The sequence below is a fragment of the Scyliorhinus torazame genome, chromosome 16 (genome assembly GCF_047496885.1).
Source record: "Scyliorhinus torazame isolate Kashiwa2021f chromosome 16, sScyTor2.1, whole genome shotgun sequence".
In the NCBI taxonomy this organism is placed as follows: domain Eukaryota; kingdom Metazoa; phylum Chordata; class Chondrichthyes; order Carcharhiniformes; family Scyliorhinidae; genus Scyliorhinus; species Scyliorhinus torazame.
This window is the reverse complement of record NC_092722.1, coordinates 199551958-199570086: the sequence shown is the minus strand read 5'-3', so window position 1 is coordinate 199570086 and position 18129 is coordinate 199551958. Positions and strand designations below refer to the sequence as shown.

Genomic DNA, 18129 nt, shown 5'->3' with positions numbered 1-18129 from the left:
TCAATGTGCCGGAGCACGGTGCTACCACTGTGCCGGAACACGGTGTTATCAATGTGCCGGAGCACGGTGCTATCAATGTGCCGGAGCACGGCGTTATCAATGTGCCGGAGCACGGTGCTATCAATGTGCCGGAGCACGGTGCTATCAATGTGCCGGAGCACGGTGCTATCAATGTCCCGGAGCACGGTGCTATCAATGTGCCGGAGCACGGTGCTATCAATGTGCCGGAGCACGGCGTTATCAATGTGCCGGAGCACGGTGCTACCACTGTGCCGGAACACGGTGTTATCAATGTGCCGGAGCACGGTGCTATCAATGTGCCGGAGCACGGTGCTATCAATGTGCCGGAGCACGGTGCTATCAATGTGCCGGAGCACGGTGCTACCACTGTGCCGGAACACGGTGTTATCAATGTGCCGGAACACGGTGCTATCAATGTGCCGGAGCACGGTGCTACCACTGTGCCGGAACACGGTGTTATCAATGTGCCGGAGCACGGTGCTACCACTGTGCCGGAACACGGTGCTATCAATGTGCCGGAGCACGGTGCTATCAATGTGCCAGAGCACGGTGCTATCAATGTGCCGGAGCACGGTGCTATCAATGTGCAATAGCACGGTGCTATCAATGTGCCGGAGCACGGTGCTATCAATGTGCCGGAGCACGGTGCTATCAATGTGCCGGAGCACGGTGCTATCAATGTGCCGGAGCACGGTGCTATCAATGTGCCGGAACACGGTGTTATCAATGTGCCGGAACACGGTGCTATCAATGTGCCGGAGCACGGTGCTATCAATGTGCCGGAGCACGGCGCTATCAATGTGCCGGAGCACCGCGCTATCAATGTGCCGGAACACGGTGCTATCAATGTGCCGGAGCACGGTGCTATCAATGTGCCGGAGCACGGTGCTATCAATGTGCCGGAACACGGCGCTATCAATGTGCCGGAACACGGTGCTATCAATGTGCCGGAGCACGGTGCTATCAATGTGCCGGAACACGGTGCTATCAATGTGCCGGAGCACGGTGCTATCAATGTGCCGGAGCACGGCGCTATCAATGTGCCGGAACACGGTGCTATCAATGTGCCGGAGCACGGCGCTATCAACGTGCCGGAACGCGGTGCTATCAACGTGCCGGAGCACGGTGCTATCAATGTGCCGGAGCACGGTGCTATCAATGTGCCGGAGCACGGTGCTATCAATGTGCCGGAACACGGCGCTATCAATGTGCCGGAACACGGCGCTATCAATGTGCCGGAGCACGGTGCTATCAATGTGCCGGAACACGGCGCTATCAATGTGCCGGATCACGGTGCTATCAATGTGCTGGAGCACGGTGCTATCTATGTGTCGGAACACGGTGCTAACAATGTGCCGGAACGCGGTGCTATCAACGTGCCGGAGCACGGTGCTATCAATGTGCCGGACCACGGTGCTATCAATGTGCCGGAGCACGGTGCTATCAATGTGCCGGAACACGGTGCTAACTATGTGCCGGAGCACGGTGCTATCAATGTGACGGAACACGGTGCTATCAATGTGCCGGAACACGGTGCTATCAATGTGCCGGAGCACGGTGCTATCAATGTGCCGGAACACGGTGCTATCAATGTGCCGGAACGCGGCGTTATCAATGTGCCGGAACACGGCGCTATCAATGTGCCGGAGCACGGTGCTAACAATGTGCCGGAACACGGTGTTATCAATGTGCCGGAACACGGTGCTATCTATGTGCCGGAGCACGGTGTTATCAATGTGCCGGAACACGGTGTTATCAATGTGCCGGAACACGGTGCTATCTATGTGCCGGAGCACGGCGTTATCAATGTGCCAGAGCACGGTGTTATCAATGTGCCGGAACGCGGCGTTATCAATGTGCCGGAGCACGGTGCTATCAATGTGCCGGAACACGGTGTTATCAATGTGCCGGAACACGGTGCTATCTCTGTGCCGGAGCACGGTCCTATCAATGTGCCGGAGCACGGTGCTATCAATGTGCCGGAGCACGGTGCTATCAATGTGCCGGAGCACGGTGCTATCAATGTGCCGGAACACGGTGCTATCAATGTGCCGGAGCACGGTGCTATCAATGTGCCGGAGCACGGTGCTATCAATGTGCCGGAACACGGTGCTATCAATGTGACGGAGCACGGTGCTATCAATGTGCCGCAGCACGGTGCTATCAATGTGCCGGAACACGGTGCTATCAATGTGCCGGAGCACGGTGCTATCAATGTGCCGGAACACGGTGCTATCAATGTGCCGGAACACGGTGCTATCAATGTGCCGGAGCACGGTGCTATCAATGTGCCGGAGCACGGTGCTATCAATGTGCCGGAGCACGGTGCTATCAATGTGCCGGAACACGGTGTTATCAATGTGCCGGAACACGGTGCTATCAATGTGCCGGAGCACGGTGCTATCAATGTGCCGGAACACGGTGTTATCTATGTGCTGGAACACGGTGCTATCAATGTGCTGGAACACGGTGCTATCAATGTGCCGGAGCACGGTGCTATCAATGTGCCGGAACACGGTGTTATCAATGTGTCGGAACACGGTGCTATCAATGTGCCGGAACACGGTGCTATCAATGTGCCGGAACACGGTGTTATCAATGTGTCGGAACACGGTGCTATCAATGTGCTGGAACACGGTGCTATCAATGTGCCGGAGCACGGTGCTATCAATGCGCCGGAACACGGTGCTATCAATGCGCCGGAACACGGTGCTATCTATGTGCCGGAGCACGGCGCTATCAATGTGCCGGAGCACGGCGTTATCAATGTGCCGGAACACGGTGCTATCAATGTGCCTGAGCACGGCGTTATCAATGAGCCGGAGCACGGTGCTATCAATGTGCTGGAGCACGGTGCTATCAATGTGCCGGAACACGGTGTTATCAATGCGCCGGAACACGGTGCTATCAATGCGCCGGAACATGGTGCTATCTATGTGCCGGAGCACGGTGCAATTAATGTGCCGGAGCACGGTGCTATCAATGCGCCGGAACACGGTGCTATCAATGCGCCGGAACACGGTGCTATCAATGTGCCGGAGCACGGTGCAATCAATGTGCCGGAGCATGGTGCTATCAATGCGCCGGAACACGGTGCTATCAATGCGCCGGAACACGGTGCTATCAATGTGCTGGAACACGGTGCTATCAATGTGCCGGAACGCGGCGTTATCAATGTGCTGGAACACGGCGCTATCAATGTGCCGGAGCACGGTGCTATCAATGTGCCGGAACGCGGCGTTATCAATGTGCCGGAGCACGGCGCTATCAATGTGCCGGAGCACGGTGCTATCAATGTGCCGGAGCACGGCGCTATCAATGTGCCGGAGCACGGTGCTATCAATGTGCCGGAGCACGGTGCTATCAATGTGCCAGAGCACGGTGCTATCAATGTGCCGGAACACGGAGCTATCAATGTGCCGGAGCACGGTGCTATCAATGTGCCGGAACGCGGCGTTATCAATGTGCCGGAACACGGTGTAATCAATGTGCCGGAACACGGTGCTATCAATGTTCCGGAGCACGGTGCTATCAATGTGTCGGAACACGGTGTTATCAATGTGCCGGAGCACGGTGCTATCAATGTGCCGGAGCACGGTGCTATCAATGTGCCGGAACACGGTGTTATCAATGTGCCGGAGCACGGTCCTATCAATGTGCCGGAGCACGGTGCTATCAATGTGCCGGAGCACGGTGCTATCAATGTGCCGGAGCACGGTGCTACCACTGTGCCGGAACACGGTGTTATCAATGTGCCGGAACGCGGTGCTATCAATGTGTCGGAACACGGCGTTATCAATGTGCCGGAGCACGGTGCTATCAATGTGCCGGAGCACGGTGCTATCAATGTGCCGGAGCACGGTGCTACCACTGTGCCGGAACACGGTGTTATCAATGTGCCGGAGCACGGTGCTATCAATGTGCCGGAGCACGGTGCTATCAATGTGCCGGAGCACGGTGCTATCAATGTGCCGGAGCACGGTGCTACCACTGTGCCGGAACACGGTGTTATCAATGTGCCGGAGCACGGTGCTATCAATGTGTCGGAACACGGCGTTATCAATGTGCCGGAGCACGGTGCTACCACTGTGCCGGAACACGGTGTTATCAATGTGCCGGAACACGGTGCTATCAATGTGCCGGAGCACGGTGCTACCACTGTGCCGGAACACGGTGTTATCAATGTGCCGGAACACGGTGCTATCAATGTGCCGGAGCACGGTGCTACCACTGTGCCGGAACACGGTGCTATCAAAGTGCCGGAGCACGGTGCTATCAATGTGCCGGAACACGGTGCTATCAATGTGCCGGAGCACGGTGCTATCAATGTGCCGGAGCACGGTGCTATCAATGTGCCGGAGCACGGTGCTATCAATGTGCCGTAGCACGGTGCTAACAATGTGCTGGAACACGGTGCTATCAATGTGCCGGAGCACGGTGCTACCACTGTGCCGGAACACGGTGTTATCAATGTGCCGGAGCACGGTGCTATCAATGTGCCGGAGCACGGTGCTATCAATGTGCCGGAGCACGGTGCTATCAATGTGCCGGAGCACGGTGCTACCACTGTGCCGGAACACGGTGTTATCAATGTGCCGGAACACGGTGCTATCAATGTGCCGGAGCACGGTGCTACCACTGTGCCGGAACACGGTGTTATCAATGTGCCGGAGCACGGTGCTACCACTGTGCCGGAACACGGTGCTATCAATGTGCCGGAGCACGGTGCTATCAATGTGCCGGAGCACGGTGCTATCAATGTGCCGGAGCACGGTGCTATCAATGTGCCGGAGCACGGTGCTATCAATGTGCCGGAGCACGGTGCTATCAATGTGCCGGAGCACGGTGCTATCAATGTGCTGGAGCACGGTGCTATCAATGTGCCGGAGCACGGCGCTATCAATGTGCTGGAACACGGTGCTATCAATGTGCCGGAACATGGTGCTATCAATGTGCTGGAACACGGCGTTATCAATGTGCCGGAACACGGTGCTATCAATGTGCCGGAGCACGGTGCTATCAATGTGCCGGAACACGGTGCTATCAATGTGCCGGAACACGGTGCTATCAATGTGCCGGAGCACGGTGCTAACAATGTGCCGGAACACGGTGCTATCAATGTGCCGGAGCACGGTGCTATCAATGTGCCGGAACACAGTGCTATCAATGTGCCGGAACGCGGTGCTCTCAATGTGCCGGAACGCGGTGCTCTCAATGTGCCGGAACACGGTGCTATCTATGTGCCGGAACACGGTGCTATCAATGTGCCGGAACACGGTGCTATCAATGTGCCGGAGCACGGCGCTATCAATGTGCCGGAACACGGTGCTATCAATGTGCCGGAACACGGTGCTATCAATGTGCCGGAGCATGGTGCTCCTGCCTCGATTCTCCGCCTGATCGCGTTTCTCAATTCGGGCGTGGCTGGAATGAGACTCTCGCTGTTAGTCTCCCAGACAGAGAATTTCGGCCAATATCTGTGTGAAAATGTGTGTCTCCTTACACAATCAGATTGAAGAATTGGTAAAGAATATCAGAGAATCTGAACCAGGAAGTCTGAGTTAAAATAGTGAATTCAATGTCAATCTGGTACAGAAAGCAAAATAAAGAAAGAGAAAGAAAAATTGGATTAGGACACAGGTAAAAAAGTGACAAGAAAAATAAAAAAGACATTTTTAATGTTTTAAATCTCCAACAATGAAAATCTGAAGGATTTGTAAAAGTTAATTTCCAATAGGAGAGAGGTTATTTTCCAGTAATGAATGCTTACCTGCCCATTGAGAGCAGTGCTGTACTGGATTAGACAAACACTAACTCTATACAGGCGAGTTTAATATGTATATATCAGATAGATACAAAGTACAAAATCATTCCGACATTCCATGTCAATGTGTCTCTCAGCGAGAGTCCGGCTATTGTGCAACTTCTGGAGGATCAATGAATCTCGAGCAACAAATCCTGATTTTCACAATTAACTGTTCTTGTGCAGTTGCTGGAATTTTCTGCCTGATTTCCACATAAATAATCTTATTTCCACAGCAAACTCTGGCCATTCAGCTAATGGACAATCGCAAATTCCCAGCTCGAGGCACTGGGGGCTTTTAGTGAGTGGAAATCAGGTCATTTTAAGTTGTGTTCCAATATTGAGACAACTTACATTGGATTGGTCAATGTTCTAGATCCAGTTCTAGTCTTAAACAAGGCCAGTGAAACTCCACTGCCCAGGTCCCACTGCCCAGGTCCCACTGCCCAGGTCCCACTGCCCAGGACCCACTGCCCAGGACCCACTGCCCAGGACCCACTGCCCAGGTCCCACTGCCCAGGTCCCACTGCCCAGGTCCCACTGCCCAGGACCCACTGCCCAGGACCCACTGCCCTGGACCCACTGCCCAGGACCCACTGCCCAGGACCCACTGCCCAGGACCCACTGCCCAGGACCCACTGCCCAGGACCCACTGCCCAGGTCCTACTGCCCAGGACCCACTGCCCAGGTCCCACTGCCCAGGACCCACTGCCCAGGACCCACTGCCCAGGTCCCACTGCCCAGGTCCCACTGCCCAGGTCCCACTGCCCAGGTCCCACTGCCCAGGTCCCACTGCCCAGGACCCACTGCCCAGGTCCCACTGCCCAGGACCCACTGCCCAGGACCCACTGCCCAGGACCCACTGCCCAGGACCCACTGCCCAGGTCCTGAACGGTATCATTGTGGATAGCACAATTGCTTCACAGCTCCAGGGTCCCAGGTTCGATTCCGGCTTGGGTCACTGTCTGTGCGGAGTCTGCACGTTCTCCGTGTGTGCGTGGGTTTCCTCCGGGTGCTCCGGTTTCCTCCCACAGTCCAAAGATGTGCAGGTTAGGTGGATTGGCCATGCTAAATTGCCTGTAGTGTCCAAAATTGCCCTTAGTATTGGGTGGGGTTGCTGGGTTATGGGGATAGGGTGGAGATGTTGACTGTGGGTAGGGTGCTCTTTCCAAGAGCCGGTGTGGGCTCGATGGGCCGAATGGCCTCCTTCTGCACTGTAAATTCTATGATAATCTATGCTGGAGTTTCGCCAAATTGGATGCAAGTCAGCTTGTTTATAATACAATTTAATGCAAAATTTTGTTTTTATTCTTCAATAGAATGTGGACCTCACTGGCTGGGCCTGCCTCTATTGCCCATCCTTAATCATCCTCGAGAAGCGGGTGGTAAGCTGCCATTTCGAATTGTAGGTACACCCACTGTGCTATTAGGGAGGCAGTTCCAGGATGTTACCTCAGCGACAGTGAAGGAACGGCCGATATATTTCCCAGTCAGGGTGGTGAGTGACTTGGAGGGGAACCTCCAGGGGGTGGGGTTCCCAGGTATCTGCTGCTCTTGTCCTTCTAGATGGTCGTGGTCGTGGGTTTGGAAGGTGCTGTCTAAGGAACCTTGGTGAGTTCCTGCAGTGCATCTTGTAGATGCTACACACGGCTGCCACTGTTCTTTAGTGGTGGAGGGACTGAATGTTTAGGTTGGTGGATAAGGTGCCAATCAAATGGGGCCGCTTTGTGTTGAATGATTTTGAAAACCTTCTGGTCATAAATTTGACATGAACATTTATTTGTAAAAATCATTATATCTTATTTTCTACACTGCAAAGTTTCTTCTTATAAATGAGGCAGCCAACAGAGAGCAAAATTAAGAGCAGGAGGGAAAAAATGACCATGACTGTGAGATACGAGGTATAGGTGAATGGCCTGGTGTAGGGCAGTTCCACGGGGATCATATTTGTAAGGTTTAACATGTAACCAAGGGTCCAGCCAGCATTATTCCCATTAATCTGCAAACAAGAAAACAAACTGTAAGTAATTGGGGCAATGGGATTAAACAGATTGCAACATGGATAAAGGGCCAAATGGAGCAGAAGGTCAGGCAAGTGTAAAGCAGGATAGCCATTTGTCATTGGCCATTTTCTGTGACTGCCCAAGAGCGATATCAGTAAGTTGAAAGGACAAAGAGAGAGTGAGGGAGACAGAATGCTGGAGTGAACAGGTGGAGAATTCTGGGGATGGCATTGCGGATTGGATGAGGTCAGGACAGGTGAAGCAGGAGAGAATTTATAACTCTGACGTTTCAGATTTAAAAGCTGGATATGAAATAAATCAAATTTCCAGGTGATATCACATTGGGAGGGACAGTGGAATTTGGTGTAATAACACGAGATGGACAGAAAGTGCACAGAGCAATGACAGATGAAGTTTATCACAAACAAATGCACATTAGCAAGACATATGTTTACAATGGTGCTGGAGGGGAAGGTGAAAGAGACTCAGTGTCTTCAACTTAATGCATAATGTTCAACCAATATTCAACCGCAGCTACTTAGGCAATAGAATGTAAAACCGTAACGACAGAACAGACATCTAAATCAAAATAAGTAACGATTAAACTGTATAGCGTTTGTTCAGTCTTGATTTAGACTTAATCTAGAACAGAGGCAACAGAGGTTTATGGAGTAGGAAAGATGAGAGGTCAGCCTGGAAATATCCTTGCTGTTGAGTTAGCATCCATGAAAAAATACACACATGAAATTAGACATGGAACATGATAAAGCAATCGTCTTTGGAAAGTCAGTAGATTTGCAACTTACTCAATCAGGACATTATTTTAGTAAAACTGGGCATCTTAATGTAAGTGTTAATGGAATCAGGTGGTAGGGATGTGAAAGAAAAAAAAAATCAACAATTTGCTCATCCCTCTTCTCACAGAAATCCTACTAAAGGATGCAGTAGTAGCCAATGATGATTGACAAATTTTATTGTGGAGAATAGTGACAAATGTAAAAGGTATTGGAGGACACTGCTATGGTCTATTGTAAATTCCCATTAGACTTTATGGAGCAGTAGCTATGGACCTGAAGGTGTGGGACAAGAACGGGAACATTTTAATTTTAGATTTCATAGACATGGCAATAAGTTCCAGTCTTTCGACAGTTCAGCAGGGGATTGGGAACCTGAATTGTAGCTCCAGTATACAGGAGGTTGAGAGTAGTGAGGTCATGAGTAGGGCTTCAAAGTTGCAGGAGTGTATCGGCAGGCAGGAAGGTGGGTTAAACTGTGTCCTCTTCAATGCCAGGAGCATCCGGAATAAGGTGGGTGGAACTTGCGGCATGGGTTGGTACCTGGGACTTCGATGTTGTGGCCATTTCGGAGACATGGATAGAGCAGGGACAGGAATGGTTGTTGCAGGTGCCGGGGTTTAGATATTTCAGTGAGCTCAGGGAAGGTGGTAAAAGACTACTGAGGTAGTATGGGCTGAGGTTAGAAACAGGAAAGGAGAGGTCACCCTGTTAGGGGTTTTCTATAGGCCTCCGAAAAGTTCCAGAGATGTAGAGGAGAGGATTGCAAAGATGATTCTGGGGAGGAGCGAAAGCAACAGGGTAGTTGTTATGGGGGACTTTAACTTCCCAAATATTGACTGGAAAGGCAATAGTTCGAGTACATTAGATGGGTCCGTTTTTGTCCAATGTGTGCAGAAGGGTTTCCTGACACAGTATGTAGATAGGTCAACGAGAGGCGGGGCCATATTGGATTTGGTACTGGGCTATGAACCAGGCCAGGTGTTAAATTTGGAGGTAGGTGAGCACTTTGGTGATAGTGACCACAATTCGATTACGTTTACTTTAGTGATGGAAAGGGATAGGTATATACCGCAGGGCAAGAGTTATATCTGGGGGAAAGGCAATTATGATGCAATGAGGCAAGACTTAGGATACATCGGATGGAGAGGAAAACTGCAGGGAATGGGCACAATGGAAATGTGGAGCTTGTTCAAGGAACAGCTACTGCGTGTCCTTGTTAAGTATGTGCCTGTCAGGCAGGGAGGAAGTGGTCGAATGAGGGAACCGTGGTTTACTAAAGCAGTCGAAACACTTGTCAAGAGGAAGAAGGAGACTTATCTAAAGATGAGACATGAAGGTTCAGTTAGGGCGCTCAAGAGTTACAAGTTAGCTAGGAAGGACCTAAAGAGAGAGCTAAGAAGAGCCAGGAGGGGACATGAGAAGTCTTTGGCAGGTAGGATCAAGGATAACCCTAAAGCTTTCTATAGATATGTCAGGAATAAAAGAATGACTAGGGTAAAAGTAGGGCCAGTCAAGGACAGTAGTGGGAAGTTGTGCTTGGAGTCCGAGGAGATAGGAGAGGTGCTAAATGAATATTTTTCGTCAGTATTCACACAGGAAAAAGACAATGTTGTCGAGGAGAATACTGAGATTCAGACTACTAGACTAGAAGGGCTTGAGGAGGAGGTGTTAGCAATTCTGGAAAGTGTGAAAATAGATAAGTCACCTGGGCCAGATGGGATTTATCCTAGGATTCTCTGGGAAGCTAGGGAGGAGATTGCTGAGCCTTTGGACTTGATCTTTAAGTCATCTTTGTCTACAGGAATAGTGCCAGAAGACTGGAGGATAGCAAATGTTGTCCCCTTGTTCAAGAAGGGGAGTAGAGATAACCCCGGTAACTATAGACCAGTGAGCCTTACTTCTGTTGTGGGAAAAATCTTGGAAAGGTTTACAAGAGATAGGATGTATAATCATCTGGAAAGGAATAATTTGATTAGAGATAGTCAACACGGTTTTGTGAAGGGTAGGTCGTGCCTCACAAACCTTATTGAGTTCTTTGAGAAGGTGACCAAACAGGTGGATAAGGGTAAAGCAGTTGATGTGGTGTATATGGATTTCAGTAAAGCGTTTGAAAAGGTAGACTACTGCAGAAAATACGGAGGCATGGGATTCAGGGTGATTTAGCAGTTTGGATCAGAAATTGGCTAGCTGGAAGAAGACAAAGAGTGGTGGTTGATGGGAAGTGTTCAGACTGGAGTCCAGTTACTCGTGGTGTACCACAAGGATCTGTTTTGGGGCCACTGCTGTTTGTCATTTTTATAAATGACCTGGAGGAGGGCGTAGAAGGATGGGTGAGTAAATTTGCAGATGACACTAAAGTCGGTGGAGTTGTGGACAGTGCGGAAGGATGTTACAAGTTACAGAGGGACATAGATAAGCTGCAGCACTGGGCTGAGAGGTGGCAAAGGGAGTTTAATGCAGAAAAGTGTGAGGTGATTCATTTTGGAAGGAATAACAGGAAGGCTGAGAACTGGGCTAATGGTAAGATTCTTGGCAGTGTGGATGAGCAGAGAGATCTCGGTGTCCATGTACATAGATCCCTTAAAGTTGCCACCCAGGTTGAGAGGGTTGTTAAGAAGGCGTACGGTGTGTTAGCTTTTATTGGTAGAGGGATTGAGTTTAGGAGCCATGAGGTCATGTTGCAGCTATACAAAACTCTGGTGCAGCCGCATTTGGAGTATTGCGTGCAATTCTGGTCGCCGCATTATAGGAAGGATGTGGAAGCATTGGAAAGGGTGCAGAGGAGATTTACCAGAATGTTGCCTGGTATGGAGGGAAGATCTTATGAGGAAAGGCTGAGGGACTTGAGGCTGTTTTCGTTAGAGAGAAGGTTAAGAGGTGACTTAATTGAGGCATATAAGATGATCAGAGGATTGGATAGGGTGGACAGTGAGAGCCTTTTTCCTCGGATTGTGATGTCTAGCACGAGGGGACATATCTTTAAATTGAGGGGAGATAGATATAAGACAGATGTCAGAGGTAGGTTCTTTACTCAGAGAGTAGTAAGGGCGTGGAATGCCCTGCCTGCAACAGTACTGGACTCGCCAACACTAAGGGCATTCAAATGGTCATTGGATAGACATATGGACGATAAGGGAATAGTGTAGATGGGCTTTAGAATGGTTTCACAGGTCAGCGCAACATCGAGGGCCGAAGGGCCTGTACTGCGCTATAATGTTCTATGTTCTATGACATTAAGACATGGTTAAGACAAAGAGTGATTGAGGGTTAAATCATGGGAAATGGATAGGACCAGACTGGGGCACCAGCTAACCCTTTACCTGATAGGGGGGGGGAAGTGGGGTGGGGGTGGAATATGTCAATTACTAAAATATGAGCATTATACTGCTGATCACAACAGCTGAAAATCCCTCCAGCAATGGGTTTTGGGAAAGAAATCAGAGTGATGGCTGAGATGCTCCATTCGGCCTGAATTCTCCGCTGTTGGATTCTCTTTTCCGCCGGTTTCCCAGCGGCGTGGGGCGTTTTCAATGGAAAATCCCATTGGCAGCAGGAGGAGCAGAGAATCACAGCCCCAGCGAATGACGCGGCACAGAAACACACGTCTGGGGGGGGGCGGAGAATCCAAACCACAATCTTAGTGAAATTACCAAACTGCGAGCTGGCACAGGCGTCCCATTCAAAGAATTTGCTTCAAATGGTTGGGGACTATAGTCTGTATCAGTTGGTCGCTTGGAGAAATCCCAAAAGGTCTTCTGTGATGTGGGATTATCCGCTAGCCTGAGAAGGGATTACATTTAGTTCCATCTTTTCTGTGCACTTGAAATGCCGCACAGGGCTAAATCGCTGGCTTTGAAAGCAGACCAAGGCAGGCCAGCAGCACGGTTCAATTCCCGTAACAGCCTCCCCGAACAGGCGCCGGAATGTGGCGACTCGGGGCTTTTCACAGTAACTTCATTTGAAGCCTACTTGTGACAAGCGATTTTCATTTCATTTTCATTTTCATTCCGGCACCTGTTCGGGTAAGCTGGTACGGGAATTGAACCTGCACTGCTGGCCTTGATCTGCATCATAAACCAGCTGTCTATCCCACTGAGCTAAACCAGCTCGTAATAGGTCTGGGTGTGGTGATAGGGTGTGGTGGGAATTAAAGTATCCAGATACCTTCACTTTGGTTAATTGGGATTGATTACAAACTTGCAGAGTTTGAACAATAGGTAGAAAGGGGTTGCGAGAGGGATACAAACAGTTTGCAAAGAGGCATTAATAGGTTGAGTAAAGTGGGCAAAAAGTTGGCAAATGGAGAATGTGGGAAAATGTGAAGTTGTCATTTTGGAAGAGAGAACAAAAGACAAGAGTATTATTTAAATGAAGAAAAATTGCAGAAGGGTGAAACACAAAGAGACTGGGGGGGGGGGGTCTTGTACACGAAACACAGGAAGCTCGCACACAGGGGCAGCAGGGAGCCAGGAAGGTGAATGGAATGTTGGACCTCATTTCAAGTGGGTTGGAGTATAAGAGTGGGGAAGTCTTGCTGCAGCTGTACAAGGTACTGGCGAGACCACATCGGGAGCACTGGCAGCAGTTTTGTCCCCTTATTTAAGGGAAGATATTATTTAATTGCAGGCGGTTCAGAGAAGCTTCACTCCGATGATCCCCGGGGTGGAGGGATTGTCTTGTGAGCAAAGGTTAAACAGGTTGGGATTCTACTCAGTGGAATTTAGAAGAATGAGAGGTGATCACACTGAAACATCTGGATTGTTCAGGGGCCGAGAGGGTAAATGCTGGGAGGATGTTTCCCTCATGGGAGGTTCTCGGACCAAAGGGCAGAGTCTCAGAGTGAAGGGGAGCCAGTTTCAGACTGAGATGAGGAGGAATTTATTCTCTCAGGGGGGTGTGAATCTTTGGGACTCCCCGTCACAGAGAGTTGGGGGGGGGGGGGGGGCAGAGCCCGTGTGTAGATTTATGGATGAGATAGATTCCTGATCAGTCAGGAAATCGGGGAAACGGCAGGAACGCGGATGCGAGGAACGTTGGACCAGCCGTGATCCTATTGAATGGAGGAGCAGGCTCGAGGGGCCGAATGGCCTCCTTCTGTTCCTATTTCTCATGGTCTTTGAGTAGAAGGTGATGGGCACTCTGCATTCTCACATATCCAGATGTTTGACGGGTTTGAGGAGCAGGATATGACAGCTAAGGGGCTGGATGATGATAGACAAAGTGATGACGATGCACAGAAGAGGCCACGCCCAAGGGTAATTGCCGAATGTTGGTATTGGGGTAATATACGCACCAGAAGGAGCTAGTCAATGGAGGATGTGACCATTATAGGGAGAACAGGGAAAGCCACTGGAAGATTCAAACAATGGTTAAATACCCAAGATGAACAAATCTGATTGAATTTGTACGTTTCGGGTGTGTAGATGAGAGTAGTGTAGTTGATGTCGTTTATATGGATTTCAGCAAAGCCTTTGGCAAGATCGCGCCTGGGAGACTGATAAAGAAACTAAATGGACACAGCATCCAGGGTAAGGTGAAAAGGTGAATCCGAATTTGCCTTAGTTTCTACACACACTCCCTACTCTCCCCCACACACACTCCCTACTCTCCCCCACACACACTCCCTACTCTCCCCCACACACCCTACTCTCCCGCACACTCCCTACTCTCCCCCACACACACTCCCTACTCTCCCCCACACACACTCCCTACTCTCCCCCACACACACTCCCTACTCTCCCCCACACACACTCCCTACTCTCCCACACACACCCTACTCTCCCGCACACTCCCTACTCTCCCCCCCACACACTCCCTACTCTCCCCCCCACACACTCCCTACTCTCCCCCACACACACTCCCTACTCTCCCCCACACTCCCTACTCTCCCCCACACACACACCCTACTCTCCCCCACACACACTCCCTACTCTCCCCCACACACACTCCCTACTCTCCCCCACACACACACCCTACTCTCCCCCACACTCCCTACTCTCCCCCACACTCCCTACTCTCCCCCACACACACTCCCTACTCTCCCCCACACACACTCCCTACTCTCCCCCACACACACTCCCTACTCTCCGCCACACACACTCCCTACTCTCCCCCACACACACTCCCTACTCTCCCCCACACACACTCCCTACTCTCCCCCACACACACTCCCTACTCTCCCCCACACACACTCCCTACTCTCCCCCACACACACTCCCTACTCTCCCCCACACACACTCCCTACTCTCCCCCACACACACTCCCTACTCTCCCCACACACACTCCCTACTCTCCCCACACACACACTCCCTACTCTCCCCACACACACACTCCCTACTCTCCCTCACACACACTCCCTACTCTCCCCCACACACACTCCCTACTCTCCCCCACACACACTCCCTACTCTCCCCCACACACACTCCCTACTCTCCCACACACACACTCCCTACTCTCCCCCACACACACTCCCTACTCTCCCCCACACACACTCCCTACTCTCCCCCACACACACTCCCTACTCTCCCCCACACTCCCTACTCTCCCCCACACTCCCTACTCTCCCCCACACTCCCTACTCTCCCCCACACTCCCTACTCTCCCCCACACTCCCTACTCTCCCCCACACACACTCCCTACTCTCCCCCACACACACTCCCTACTCTCCCCCACACACACTCCCTACTCTCCCCCACACACACACCCTACTCTCCCCCACACTCCCTACTCTCCCCCACACACACTCCCTACTCTCCCCCACACACACTCCCTACTCTCCCCCACACACACACCCTACTCTCCCCCACACACACACCCTACTCTCCCCCACACACACACCCTACTCTCCCCCATACTCCCTACTCTCCCCCACACTCCCTACTCTCCCCCACACTCCCTACTCTCCCCCACACTCCCTACTCTCCCCCACACACACTCCCTACTCTCCCCCACACTCCCTACTCTCCCCCACACACACTCCCTACTCTCCCACACACACACTCCCTACTCTCCCACACACACACTCCCTACTCTCCCACACACACACTCCCTACTCTCCCACACACACACTCCCTACTCTCCCACACACACACTCCCTACTCTCCCACACACACACTCCCTACTCTCCCACACACACACTCCCTACTCTCCCACACACACACTCCCTACTCTCCCCCACACACACTCCCTACTCTCCCCCACACACACTCCCTACTCTCTCCCACACACTCCCTACTCTCCCCCACACTCCCTACTCTCCCCCCACTCCCTACTCTCCCCCCACACCCTACTCTCCCCCCACACCCTACTCTCCCCCCACACCCTACTCTCCCCCCACACCCTACTCTCCCCCCACACCCTACTCTCCCCACACACACTCCCTACTCTCCCCCACACACTCCCTACACTCCCCCACACTCCCTACTCTCCCCCGACACCCTCCCTACTCTCCCCCCCACACCCTCTGAATAATACAGAGCTGAAAGTCGGCAGTCTTAGTGACAAAGAAAGGGGAGTTGGGAATTCGGTTTTAGTCTAATTTATACTGAGCTCTGGCAAGGGAGGGATGGAAGATTTGGCCAGGATACAAACCTTTCGCATGAACTTGATTGAATTCCAATTATTGGAGGTGAAATTGTAGCCGCGATGCAGAAGGCTGAGAACGTAATGTCCAGCGAAGCAATATTCACTCAGATATTGTTCTTCAATTGAGAACGAACTACGCACCTGTTAAGAATAAGTTAATGTTGTAAAAAGAAGCGAGACATGTGGGGCGGGATTCTCCCAGCCCTGGGCCGGGCCGGACAATCACCGTTCTCCCAGCCCTGGGCCGGGCCGGACAATCCCCGTTCTCCCAGCCCTGGGCCGGACAATCCCCGTTCTCCCAGCCCTGGGCCGGACAATCCCCGTTCTCCCAGCCCTGGGCCGGGCCGGACAATCCCCGTTCTCCCAGCCCTGGGCCGGGCCAGACAATCCCCGTTCTCCCAGCCCTGGGCTGGACAATCCCCGTTCTCCCAGCCCTGGGCCGGACAATCCCCGTTCTCCCAGCCCTGGGCCGGGCCGGACAATCCCCGTTCTCCCAGCCCTGGGCCGGACAATCCCCGTTCTCCCAGCCCTGGGCCGGGCCAGACAATCCCCGTTCTCCCAGCCCTGGGCCGGACAATCCCCGTTCTCCCAGCCCTGGGCCGGACAATCCACGTTCTCCCAGCCCTGGGCCGGACAATCCCCGTTCTCCCAGCCCTGGGCCGGACAATCCCCGTTCTCCCAGCCCTGGGCCGGACAATCCCCGTTCTCCCAGCCCTGGGCCGGGCCAGACAATCCCCGTTCTCCCAGCCCTGGGCCGGGCCGGACAATCCCCGCGAATGGGCCATGCCGCCCCGACGCTGGCACACAAATCTCCATTGGCACAGCGCCGGTCACTGGCCGCTCTACGCGACCAGGATCCTGACCCGGACCCCCCCCCCACCCAGGGTACCAGGATCCTGCCCCGGACCCCCCCCCCCCCCCCCAGGGTACCAGGATCCTGCCCCGGACCCCCCCCCCCCCCCAGGGTACCAGGATCCTGCCCCGGACCCCCCCCCCCCCCCCCCAGTGTACCAGCATCCTGCCCTGGACCCCCACCCCCCCCAGTGTACCAGGATCCTGCTCCGGACCCCACCCCCCAGTGTACCAGGATCCTGCCCCGGACCCCCCCCCAGGGTACTAGGATCCTGCCCCGGACCCCACCCCCCAGTGTACCAGCATCCTGCCCCGGACCCCCCCCCAGTGTACCAGGATCCTGCCCCGGACCCCCCCCCAGGGTACCAGGATCCTGCCCCGGACCCCCCCCCCCCAGGGTACTAGGATTCTGCTCCGGACCCCCCCCCCCAGGGTACCAGGATCCTGCCCCGGACCCCCCCCCCCCCTGTGTACCAGGATCCTGCTCCCGACCCCCCCCCAATTTCCGGTGAATTTCCGGTGACCCCCAATCCACGGGTTTCTCAGCTGCGAGGGTGCGATAAATGGGAAAACTGATTGACGGCAGCAAGACGGCCAATAGCAGGCTTCCTCCACTAGCACCAACCACCTCGGGGGGTAATGGGGGGCAGGGGGCGCTTCCACCGCGAGGATGTGTCTCCTGTTGCAGCTCTAATCAGTGTGCAGGAGGAGTCAGTGCCTGTCCCGGACTGAACCCCTGGCTGAGCACTGACTCTGGAGCTGCAGGAACAGGATGTGTCGGAGAAACGTCCCCCACTGGGCAGGCAGTTCCCACCTACCTCACTCCATGGCCTCGAACAGAACGAATCAACTGATTTCTTCACTTTATCAAAATCACTTTCTTCCGTCACATTTAAAAAATTCATCACAAAATAAAATGCGGAGAATGCCTGAGTGAACAGAAGCAGGAATGGTTAATGAGAAAAGCTTTTCTTCTGGTCAGACAGCAATCGGCCTGGGCCACACCAACCTTCTTCAGTGACAGCTACCACGGAAACATTGGCAATTCTCACACAATCAGAATTGTTAC

At 52.7% G+C, this 18129-nt stretch overlaps 1 protein-coding gene across 6 annotated transcripts in view; it reads right to left on the bottom strand.

The window, feature by feature from the left end:
* Positions 1–5682: 5682 nt before the first annotated feature.
* entpd1 (ectonucleoside triphosphate diphosphohydrolase 1) overlaps positions 5683–18129 on the bottom strand; it is a 301969-nt gene continuing 289522 nt past the window's right edge. For all 6 annotated transcript variants that reach the window (XM_072479775.1, XM_072479779.1, XM_072479780.1 and 3 more), the window contains 3 exons: positions 17879–17989; positions 16215–16349; positions 5683–7823 (listed from right to left, as the gene is read on the bottom strand). In XM_072479775.1, coding sequence (XP_072335876.1) covers positions 7617–7823; positions 16215–16349; positions 17879–17989 — 453 coding nt within the window. In that variant the 3' untranslated portion in view covers positions 5683–7616. The remainder of the gene's footprint in view (positions 7824–16214; positions 16350–17878; positions 17990–18129) is intronic.